The sequence below is a fragment of the Cyphomyrmex costatus genome, unplaced genomic scaffold (assembly GCF_001594065.2).
Source record: "Cyphomyrmex costatus isolate MS0001 unplaced genomic scaffold, Ccosl1.0 scaffold102, whole genome shotgun sequence".
Lineage (NCBI taxonomy): Eukaryota > Metazoa > Arthropoda > Insecta > Hymenoptera > Formicidae > Cyphomyrmex > Cyphomyrmex costatus.
In genome coordinates, this window is record NW_017274977.1 from 669,121 (window position 1) to 681,902 (window position 12,782).

Genomic DNA, 12,782 nt, shown 5'->3' on the forward strand with positions numbered 1-12,782 from the left:
AAAATATTCATGTCTCTGTTTTTTAAACAGTTAAAGATGTTTTAAAATTTTAAACTTTTTCAATAAACAAAACACTACGTGTTTGGATTTAAAACACTAAAACGTTTAAAATCGAACTATCTTTTATCATTAAACGATTATTTTATAAAAATGTTTCAAAATGTAAAAATGTTAGCACTTTTTACAGTGTTTTTATTCTCTTTTTTTACACTTTTATTCCTCTTTTTATTGCTTATTGTTTGTTCTTAGAAGACTTGTCCTACAGTATTAATAAATGCCTTCGTCTATCTACCTATCTGCCTGTCTATCTCTCTTTCATTGCTCTTCAACGCAGTTTCGATATACGATACAATTCTTATAAAAGTACCGCGAACATTTCGTTCATAGAGTTTCGCTCGGATTCTTGCAGGTGATGACCGGAGCTGATAAGAAGAAGCTCTACTTCAACGTGGTGCAGGGACCGAAGGAGAACCAGACTGTCACTGTGGAAGGCGGTGGCGTGAACGCCACCATCATCACCGCCAACATCGCCGCCACCAACGGGATTATCCACATAATCGACAGGCTTCTCGGGGTGCCCTACACCACCGTGCTCGACAAACTCAGGACTGATCCGATGCTCAAGTGAGTCCCTTACCTTCTACCTCATCTTTATTCATCTTTATGCAAAGCGACTCGGATCATCGACTCTCTGGTTTTATGAAAGATCTCGAGCGTCGCGCTAGTGGCATTTTAAAAAACACGAAAAGCAGACGGGCGCGTAAAAGACATCCATTATCCGATAGAGTCCACTTGCAATTCCGTTTAATTTTACGAGAAGAGTTCACGTTTTCGTTGTATTTAAATCTTTAATTTTACGTTCCAGAGTAATGTGAACAGGAATTATGTAAATCGTTGCGCCGAGGCGTCCGGAATTTCCACTCCATTTCGTATTCTCCTCCTTCCACGGGAGAATAAAATACAGGATTTCGATTTTCTGTTCGTACACGACGAAATGATATACCGGACGATTCGTCCCTCGCGAGAAAAATATCTCTATCTCGGTAATTGCGAATACGACTGCTGCACACGTCCTTGGATACACGTGGGTCGGTCACGCGAACACGTGCGCTGGCCTCCACCCACGTGTAGATACGATCTTCGCAAGACGCACCATCACCGCTACACGCCTTATCCATTCCTGAAAGAGAATCTTATCCGCGCGTGACTCCGACGCGAACCTTTCTTCCGCACGACTCGCCCACCACACCCCCCCCCTCCCCTGTGTCTCGCTCCCTCCGCTTCCTCTCCTCGCTCTCGTTCGAATTTAATTAAAATAACGCAACAAATCCCCATTCCAATTACCGCGGCCCCGTCGACCCCGCCTGTCCCGTCGACGTAAAAAACTATAACCGTGCAGAAGTCTTACCCCTGGAATTGTACAGTTCCGCAGGGCACCACGTCGTACCTATTAAATTCGTAGCCGGGCGTGTCCCTCCACGCGCCGATATTGCCTCCTTGTCCAATTTAACGGTCGACACTCGAAGCGCCGCGCAAAAAGCAAATAAACTCACTCGGCGAGATTACCCGGCTAGAGCATACCGGGCTCGGAGTACGAACTCTCGGCGCATCTAGACTCGCCCCGTTTAACTTTGGCTATCCTCGAATCTGGAAGATTAGGAGAATCTCGAGATTCGTGAACTTCCGGAAACGATTAGACCGCGAGATTAAAGCATCGAGGTATCGAAATTTGTAGAGCCTATGGAATCCAAAAAAGTGCACGTCCTAAAGCCATTCATAGATGAATGAATTCACGATTTTCTAATAATTAACAGATTTATTGACGCAGATAGAATGACTCTTATAGAATCTAACGATCCGCGCATTTAGAGCCTAGAATGAGGCTTAACAAGAGTCCAGTTATAATTATCCAGAACTGATTCGATTCTCCTTTTGGAAGATGTTAAATACAAAAGACACCGTTGAAAAATTCACGTTAACTTAGACACATTTCACGTGTTCCAAATGGACCATTCAAATTTATGTGTTAATATAATACAAGATGAATATATTAAAAAGTAACGCAAATATTATTTAAAGGGAAAAACACAAAAAGGTGATACTAACACAGTTTGTAAACAAATGGAAGCATTTTATTCAGTAAAACTAACATTCGTGATATGTTACATTAATACATATATTTTAGCTATTCATACTAGAATTTACACTGTAAAATACATTATTTATTATTCGTTCATTTATTTATAAATTGCATATTTTAACACTAAGAAATGTTGAATATTAATTTAACACAAACTATTTAAATAATATAATCATATTGTTTTAAATTAACGCTGAAAATATATTAAAAGAGATATTAAACAAAAATATATTAAAAAACAAAAATATATAAAAAATTTAACACAAGGTTTTAACAAAGATTTGAGCTGTTTCCAATACTAATGTTTTTTTACTGGTCACGTGTTTTTTATATCGATCGATTAAATTTAAGATTTAAAGAGTGAAATAATCCTTAAAAGCTAACGCTTACATTTGATTCGAATCAATTGTCAACGAAACAGTGAGATATATAAAAAAATTGTTTCAGACAAAACTTTTATAGTTTTTATATACCGTGTACACATTTAGATTTTTAACAAATCTGACATTTAAAAAATATCTCTATCCCCATTAAGTTTGTAAATGGAGTTGTTTCACCCTTTAAATCTCAAATTTAGTCGATATAAAAAATATGTGTCTTTAAAATTTTTCCATTTAGCAACACATTTAAAGAAAAATCGAATCGGTACCAAACCGACTGTGACAGGATTCTTGTGAGATACAACAACTGAGGGTTTTTTGATAGAAGATTGTTTATGTACGCTGATCCAAATAACCGGCCAACAATCGTGCCTCATCATACTGTCGGCGGCTTTCCGCGCGAAGAAAGCTGCGGATTATCTCCTAATTTAAAATTATAATTGATAACCCGTGGACGGGTCTTGCGTGGAGTTCTCCGCAGCGTCGGGAGATACGACGGGCGGGCTCGGCGGCTTTATAAAGAGCGGAGAGATCAACTCCCGTGGTAGAGGGCGGATTAAATCCCGTAAGAGGCAGCGGGAAGGTGAGAGCTCCCGGAGAAGCGAGAATAGAGTAAACATCGCGTTGTTACCACAGTCTACTCCCGCAATCCCCCGCAACTAAAAAATTTTCGCGCTGTGTTTAACTCGCACGCTCCTGATTCAATTAAAACGATTTAAGCAACGCGGATGAAGCACATTATGAGAGACGTTACTTACAATCTTGATCCTTAAAATACCGAAATCATATCGACGTTTCATCGACACGAAATTGATCGCCGATATTTCTCCCTGTCTTTTTCAGCTCGACCTATTTACTGGGTCAACGACGTGGATTCAATGATCAGTTGAACGATACGACGAAGCGATTCACGTACTTCGTTCCATATGATTACGCCTGGAAAGACGCGGAGAATAACTATCCATCAACTACTAAGAAGCTCTTCATGCCCGAGTTCAGTTATCACGTGAGTAAACTTCCTAGATGCGCGCGTACTGCATCTTAAACTTTTATATTCAAGATTATTCCCGTCAGAGCTGTGCATCTCTTAATCTTCTTGTCTCGTTGGATCTTTAAATTTTTAAATGATTGTACCTTTCGAGTCTTCGAGGTCACAGACAAAAGGACCCTATACTGTAATCGCACATATGGAAAAAGTGGTTTAGTCAAATTGACTGGAATCCTAATATTTCAATGTACAAAAGCCTTCATAGACACTACCATCAATAATAGCCAGATTTTATTGTAACACCATTTGAAAGTTATTATTTTCTAATTGAATTTAAAAATACTTTTATCTACTAAACTATTTATTTTTTGGTAATTATACCTTAATACTTTTATACACAAAATAATAAGATGAATCAATTAGTGTAAAAAAACACATCGTTGTTTTAAAAAAAATATGTAGTTGCATATTGCAAATTGCATAATTTTTGTAAAAAGCAATTGTTTGTTTTCTTCGCATCACTTGAGATTTATCTCATTATTCTAAAAAGTATTAAGGTTATCTACTAAAAATAAATAGTAGATGAAGGTACTTTTTTCAATTCGATTTGATAACAAGAAATAACAACTTTCACAAAATATAAAACATTACGGCAAATCTATAATATCCATTCTTTGATTATGGTTATGTTTATGAAGACTTTCGATTAGCAAAACTGAAAACTTAATGTTATTTTATCATCTACAAAATATCGTAGCTTTAACCAATTTGATTAAAGCCGCTTTTTCCTTATGGCACAGATTTTAGTACCTTTAGATTTTTATTAGGTCGGAGGAAAAGTTCTGCAGATTTTTGTTAGCTCAAAGTTAAAATTGCTCATTTAAAAAATGAACAATTCTGCCATTCAATAGAACAAAGTTTCAGCTTTAAGACTCTGATTTTTTAATTGCGGTACAATAATTTTTAACGGAGTTGTGAGCAATCAAAATCAGAATGCTCCGTTACTTAACTTGCGAATGACTCAAGAAAATCATAGGAACATTTCTAAAAAACGATTTTGTAGGGAAAACTTTAAGCTTTCACGATAGATAGTCAAAAATTTTCTCAAATTTTTTTCGAGCACGTGAAAGACCCACAAAGTGAAAAGAAAATTCTTTATCTTTTTCAGCTCATAGTTTATTATATGTAAAAATTACCAAATTCACAGAAACTCAAAAAATATAGTAACCTTTCAAAGGTACAAATTTCAAGCTTTAAAATCCTTTTTTAAATCTAAATTTTATTCATTTTTTACGAAGAGATATTGTATATATAATTTGAGCTAACAAAAATCCGTAGAACTTTTCCTCCGACCCAATATTATTCTCTCGAATGTACGATAGCACGAGGAGTCGACCGTCAAGAAAAATCTCAATGTGCGTCCAACTGCAAAAGTATATATAATGCGTTTACAGACGAAGCAGATATTGGAGCGACACCTTGTAATAGCGGATCAGGCGTACACGATGGCGAAGCTCAAAGAGATGAGCAACGACACCATCTACCTCCCAGCGGCTAGAGACATTCTAAAGCTTCGCATCAAGGAGCAGAGCGAAAGTGAGTAGACAAGTTTCAAAACGATACGTCTGTCGCACCTTAATGTCAGCATCGGCAGTTTCGAACGTTTCGCGAAAATTTCACTCGTCTGACACGGAAAACAGCGCGAAGTCTCGTATTCGCGCGAGCGTAATCTAGACGCGCGAATTCGGGATACGTTAGAGAAGCATAGGGACAGTTTCCTCGGTGACACAAACGCGTTTCCTTCCTTACAAACATTAGCTATCTAGAGCGATAGCCCAGTTATCTTGTCTCGCGACTTACGCGCGAGCGAGACGCGGAACCGTCACGGGAGATGCCGCGTCCCCACGCCTGTCACCGACACTCTCAAACCTGGTGCTGTCTGATTACATGTAGATGAGAGGCAAGACGAAAATGCAATCCGTCCAGAGACATCCGGTGAGTGAGCTAAGTGTGTTTAAACGTCGCCAATGAGCGACGACACGAGCGCTTTCACTTTGTACGAGCAGCACAATTACGGATTGCGACTACCGAAGGAGTGCACCCGTCTTACGCACTGCGTTACGCTGCACTCGCGCGTACATGCCGTGTTACGTGTCTGTGCGCGCGGGAGAATGAAACTCGTGCGTAACTCCCGCCTCAGCGAAGTTCGTTTTCTAATTGCCGGATCCGTGGACTCTGGGATGCGTAAATTGCGTAAATTGGAATGTGCGAGATTTAACGATATCGGACAATCTCGTATTTTTAACACTTGACTCTAGAATATTGTTATGGGTGAATTCTTTTGAGTTTAGTAGAGTGCTTGTTCTATTAAAATTTTGGTAACTTAAAATGATGTTTACCTCTTTGAAGATGGAAGAGGCTTTCTAACAAAGAAACTTAAAGAAGACCTTGTTCTAACGGTTTGTAGTAGGGGGTTTGTTGAATTCAATTCTGATCTCAGGATTCAAATTTCAAAAAAATAATCTGATCATCGTAAAATTTAGTTCTTGATGTCATTGAGTTTGAAAAATATCAAATTTTAAAAATTTATTAATAACTTCCAATAATAGAGGATCTAGTTATTACAAGGCTCACAATCAGAGTTGAAAGTCAGTTTGAAAATAAATATTGTTTTTGTATCACGGATAAACTTCAAATAAGCAAAACCTGAAACTTGATATTATTTTGCAATTAAAAATTCCCTAAAAGCAAACTTTATGATTTCAATTTTTTATTTTTTTGATCTCAGATTCGAATAAAGCATTATCAAATTATTCTATAGATCAAATTTCATAAAAAAAATTAAACAAATTTATAAAATAAAAAGCGATATTTAAAAAAAATGGAGTCACTTGTCAACAAAGAGTAAATAAGATTGTTTAACATTAAAATAGTATTAGTTCAATTATACCTTATTTACATTTTAATCTATAATATAAATTAGACAAAAGAGTGTAGAAAGTAAAAAAGTTTTTAATTATGTGAGTGAATTTTCACTCAAAATAGTTAATGCAGAAAAAATGTGAGATGCATTCCAGCGTTAAACTCTATAATTTTATGATAATTTCATGAAAAAATTGTAATTTTAATTAAATATAAGGCGCACGTTTCTTCTGCGTGAAAGAATACGGGAGAGGACTAAGCATCCCAAGAACCATCCACGGATCCAGAAAATCTTACGCTCGCAAAATCTTGGTATCTTTAGATCCTTGGGTGCTGCCTTTCGTGCAACGATTCTAATTTGTTTTCTGTATGATCGTACGCCGAGCTTGTGCGCTTACGCTGACGCTTACGCTTACGCATACGAAGGATCTAACGCGGGGAAAAAGCAATGCCCCTTTGAAACGAAACGAACTTCGCTCGACGCGTAGAGACTGCGTAGACCTCGTTCGCACGGAGATTAGTGATCAGCCGTCGATCAGCTTCGTTTAATTATTTTCTATTATTTGGGATATTGCATCGCAGTTGAATTATACATTGCATCTGTACATTGCAGACGTCCTCGAACTGCGAAATTTGGTATGAATTTTTCGTTTTAAAAGTCTTCCTCGTTACTTCCGCAACGCTTGAGAGTCCCTGCCTTACCACGATCGAACCCGCTGTTTAATAATACAGGAGACCATAAATGAACCGGACCGGAAAATCAAAACTGTCCCGATTTTCGCGATCAATTTAGAACCGGGACTCTCAATCCTGCGGGAATCACGCATTCACGCCGCAATTTTCGTTACAGTCGCAAGCGGGACCCCAGGGGAACTTAGCGCGGAGTCCAAAGTCACTGAATCGAGATAAGCGAGAGCAACAATACTCATTGTGAACGGCGGAATTAATTACGACGAGCAGAACGCCATTGTTGCGCGTAAATTAATTGCGACAACAACGGCAATAGGATATCATTACCTTTGTCGCAACGAAAACGAGGAACCGCTTCCCCACCCCGTTTCGCGATTACTATTTACCGTACGACCTTTGCGTGCGTGAACGTGCGACACGTGGTAATAAGGGTAAGGAACTTGGAAGAATGCACGGAATCTTACGGAGGGAATCATCCGGTAGCGCGAGGGCGATAAAATTCTACTCGATCTGCTGTCCCATAAAAGAGAAAATGATTCGCATCGTTTAATCTATACATACGTATGTGTATGGAGATATTAATCCCTTAATATCTAGCCGCGTTCTACACAATAAGCGGTCGAAAGCCAGCTGCCCGCCATTGTATTAACATTAAAGCGACAGTAATTTGTTATGCGGGGGTCGATACTAATTACTTTCCCGGTGATTCGACTGCGTGTTGTTTCGACAAATTCACCTACGGGAGAAACAAAATGGCACCCTGCGAATATTAATGAAGCCATCTACTAATCGAAACGATCGAAATGTAAAAGTGTTTGTAATATTTCGCTTGATTTCAATTGGAAACTCTTAGAAACAATTCAGATAACAAATAACGCGTAACAATCGGTTGTTATTATGTATTAATCTGTTTTGTTGAAATATATCTCTACACAATTTTTATAAGTAGATGAAAATAATTTATGGAATTATCAAAATAATTATGTAGGTCGCTCAAAAACTGATTATACTAAAATATCAAAATTTTTTATAGCATTGCTCATTTCTTAGTAAAAAAAATTTCGCTGAAATTCCATTTTTTGGAACATTTTAGTGAAATTCTTGAAAATTTACTGAATATTCACTGAAAGTGAATTTTTCAGCTAATATACTGAAAAATTGTTAGGAAACTGAAATTTTTCTAACACCCTGAAATTTTGCTGTAAACTGTTTCCAACCGTGAAATAATTTCAATGAAATTTTTTCACCAGGTATAGATTTCAGTTTCTTATAATTATTTTGATGATCCAACGTGATTATTTTCAGTTTTTCGATGAAAACTGTAGCTGGAGATGTTAAGAGCAAAGAAAGAGTTAATTTCACCTTTCAACTCAAATTTCATTTCATCGGTTTCTTTTCAGCCAGATCAGAGAGACTCGTATTTAAATCAGATTTATGTTTAAATTTTTAGATAATTTAGCAAAATCATCTTTCTGTACGGTACGTATTTTTCGCGCAAGTTCAACACAAATAAACTACTCAAAAGAGGACTTCGTTTCCGTATATGTTACCGCGGCGAGATGCGGCGAGTCCAACTTCCGTCGCGTCGCGTAAAGTCCAGGAAATTCTCAAACGGATGCAACGCAACCCCCATCCCCTAAACAGTCCCTTTCACGTTCTCGCGTTTTGACGCCAAAGTATGATGAATATCTGGCCACCGCGCGCTGGGATTTTTCCGCGTTATCGAAAATGAAACTCGCCAGTGACTCGTCGTTTCGCGAAAAATATGTCGCCTCTCGAGCACCTCTCGAACGCGGAAGCCGGAAACGAATGCGCGCCCCATTATGTGCCGGAACCGCAGGGCGATTTATTATGCACCTTTCGACCACCATTTAAATGCAAATTCCTTGATTACCCGCGGCGCTAATTGCTACGTGCTCGCTCGGTTATTCGCTCTCGCCTATGAGCAAATTTCCGAGGCGTTTCCCAAGCTCGCGACCGTCGCTTTTACCGCTCTGTTTTACAATCTTGCGAAAGGGTACCGGAGGAGAGCGAGAAAAAGATTGAGATCGGTAGACCCCTTCGTTAAGCGAGGCGAAGACATGCTTAAACGTGAAAGGTAGTGTTGGAAGAACAAGTGTTACTTTCGTATTCGAAATACAGCGACGATAACATACTGAAAAAAGTTTGATAATAGCTAAATATTGAGTGGAACACGTCTACGAAGTAAGCTTGGATAAGAAGTAAGAATAAGAAATTGAAACCAATCACAATCGAATGTGAGATCTGTGATCGACTGTGTATGGCAATTTCATACTCTTACTTCTTACACCAAATTTACCCCGCATATTGTAAACGTCGTAAAACAGTTTCAACCAAATATTTAGTTAATATAACCAAAAATAATTGTGCTTTCCTAAATATTCAGAAAAATAAAATTACTTTTGATTATATTAACCGAACATTTCGTTGAAATTATGTCACTCAACGTATGTGGTAGCTGTTAGCAAACTCTTTTTTCGGTGCACGTCAAATGGAAATTTTATTTGCGGTCATATGGCGTCGTTTGTGTTTCTCACTAGATATTATCGCTGAATTTAGTTCATCGAACGTTATTAGAAAGTTGATTCTCTCTATTTTATTTTTAATCCATCGATTTTTCTTTTTAGCATCTCACGACGTTTATTTTGGGATCTCTAGACTATTCTCCCATCATCGAATTTTCATTCGAGATTCGGCGGGAGAGAGCTTTGTATTCTGCATCGCAGTACCGCTTCACTTACGCATCACGCGGTTTCCTCGATCCTCGTTCAAAGATCATCGTCAAGTTTCTCTCTTTTTCAGGCTACCAAGTGGAATGGGAGGGCAAGAAGGTCCGCATTATCCGTCCGGACGTCGAATGCACCAACGGCATCATCCACGTGATCGACTCTGTGTTCCTCAAGGATAGCGACGTCCGGGTGACGGGCGGCGCTTCGCTGGCCACCTTGACGCCTCATCTAATCATGATACTGATAGCCAAGTGGCACCTGTAAAAACCCTCATCGCGTCGCATCGTCTCGTATCTGCGGCAGGTGCGTCTATAGGAATTCTCCTTGGGGGCCGTCTCCTATCGTCCTCGAGCGGCGGCGACAACGACGACGCAACGCGGGTAGGCACGGTCGATCGACCCGTTCGATCCGAAAGAACATTTATTGTGCACGGGGAAATGAAGGGGAAAAGGGGTGGGCAGGGAAAAGTTGGGAATCCGAAGATCCGGTGGTGACCGAGAATCCGCGAGATCAGAGATCCATGGGACTTAAACGATCCGAGAATCGACGGGGATTCGCGGCATCCGGAGATCCAAGGATTCGTTCACGTACGTGGCTCTAACAAGATCGCCAATCTGCTAACGTGAACGTGAAGGGGAGGGAGGGGGGGGGGGGAGGGGGGCTGGAAGAAAAGTGTCCGATCGGTTACTTTATAGCGATCGTACGGAGGCACGAAGGAAGCTCTCGCCGAGGGAACGACGCGAGGACGATCGAGCACTCACGATCGCACGGCCTCAGAATGCCAGGATAGCCTATTATTTATTGAGTAATCGTCCGTGGACATAGCGGGACAATTTTACGGGTTAGAAGCGTTAATCGTACCAAATAAATGGTTAATCACGTACCAAGTAATCTAAATAAATTTATTGCGTGACGGAGGGGCGTGAAGAGGCAGAGGAGAGGTAGAGATTTCGAGGAACCTACTTCGAGTATCAAGGCAACGATGAAATCGCATCTTGTAAGATCATGCGACTGTCAGCGAACGACGCAGATATGCAAATAAAATCGCGTTTTAACTATCGATCGTTATTTCCATTATTATCTACGGAATCATATTGACAAAAATTTAAGTTCGCGTCTTAACAAACCTTGAGAGAAAAATTGTGATTTTACATGTGTGAATAAGACGAGCGATAATTATGCGATTTAATTGCATATCTTACGCGCCATTCTGTAGAATTAATAGGAACTTAATGACGTATCAAAACGTTCCACACGACTCTTAGAACAAGATTTCGCCATTTCCTCGCGGAATTCTACGGTTTTATATACGACAAGTACGATTTTATACAATCGTGAACATAAAGTCAGAAATCCTTTCCCTCCAAAGCGACAACGGTAATAAAGCTAGACGCGATGCTGATCACCCGTTTCAATCAACGACAGTAATAACGTCGAGACGCAATATCGATCACTCCGAATAAGTAAGCATTTTCGGAATAAAGAGATCCATCCCGAATCTTACTATTTCGAAATTCATCAATTTCAGGATTCTACGTATTCTCTTTGGCATCCATGGATCCTCTCGGAGAACGGGACAGTCGGATTTCTATCAAATCTCAGGACGCCTGTTGATCCTTAAATCCGTAGATATGTGGATTTTCTCTTTTTCGACTTTTCGAGCGGGATCCACGGATCCTCGAACTCCTAATAGACAAGATTGTTCTCTTCAGCTGAACTTTTCTTGCACAGTTCATCTTTCTTCTTTTTCTCTCTACGTAGAAGAAAAAAAAAAATAAAAGATGAACGTGCAAGAAGTTCAGTTCAAAAAGAACAGGCCTCATACTTTCGAGTTAGAAATCCAAGTAAGAATCTGATCACCCGAAACAAATATGGCGGCAATACTTCCACAAGCTTCATGTAGTTCCACTTATACCTCTTACTATGAGCGCAGCTAAAGGCAACAGAGGTGGCTAATGACTTCTCTAAATCTTAAGGAACAAAAATAATTAAAACCGCAACAAACTGTGCTAAATAATTTACAAAAAATTAATTTTGGAAAAGAAAAAAGAATTAGAATCTTATACATATAAAAACGAGTAAATATGATATATAATCGGCCAAATGACAAATCGTAATCTTACACGTATCTATATATAGAAATATTTTCTGAGAATCCAAGACAGCCACTGTCATAAATTTAAATTTTTTCGAAGAAACAGTTTAAAATAAAAAAAGGTAAATAAATATATGTGATTTTGTGATTTACCTGCTAGTAATTAATTTAAAAAATATACTATAACAAGTCCAATAATCCACTCGACTACCCTTCGTCCTCCACCAAATTCAAAAATATCAACTTTAATTTGGTCTCTTCTCAAACAAAATTCTAGCTTGTGCAATGCTGCTGTATTTGTCTCGCAAACAAATTGTTGAGTGCTCAGAGACTTTTACTTGAGGGTCTTTACTTCGAGTATCCGTGGATCCTCAGTCGATCGGTCGATCTAATAATCATTGCCGTCAGTTAGCGTCGTTGTATCAATTCGTGGCAGCCTTATGGTGGAAACCGGATCGAACACCGACACAGACAGACGCGTACAAAACACATCAATGTCACCTCGATATGGCGAATGTATTCCGGGGTGCGAGCGCATAGCGACGCGAACGGGGTGAACGTTTAGCCCCCTCCTCCCCTTGTTAAACCTCGACGTTCAGAAAACGTCGCTCCTTTTAAGACACCGTGTTTTCGAGCCTTTCGTCGTCACGGAAGGGTTTATACGGCCACCATGGCTGCTCAGGGACGGCCCCGAACGATACCCCGCTATGTATCATATCGTATTTACGCTGTCTACTTACCGAGAATACTGCCATGCACGCGGGCTTGCGGACGAGCTTGCAAACGAGTTTTTGTACGATAATTATTAACAGAGGGA

At 39.4% G+C, this 12,782-nt stretch overlaps 1 protein-coding gene across 1 annotated transcript in view; it reads left to right on the forward strand.

Moving 5' to 3' along the window:
• The window catches only part of Fas1 (fasciclin 1 Fas1 domain-containing), a 107,609-nt gene extending 97,309 nt beyond the window's left edge, over positions 1-10,300 (forward strand). Inside the window, exons 11-14 of the mRNA XM_018539481.1 lie at positions 410-624; positions 3,364-3,526; positions 4,963-5,104; positions 9,944-10,300. Of these exons, the coding sequence (XP_018394983.1) occupies positions 410-624; positions 3,364-3,526; positions 4,963-5,104; positions 9,944-10,134 (711 nt within the window). The 3' untranslated portion in view covers positions 10,135-10,300. The remainder of the gene's footprint in view (positions 1-409; positions 625-3,363; positions 3,527-4,962; positions 5,105-9,943) is intronic.
• The last annotated feature ends 2,482 nt before the right edge of the window (positions 10,301-12,782 follow it).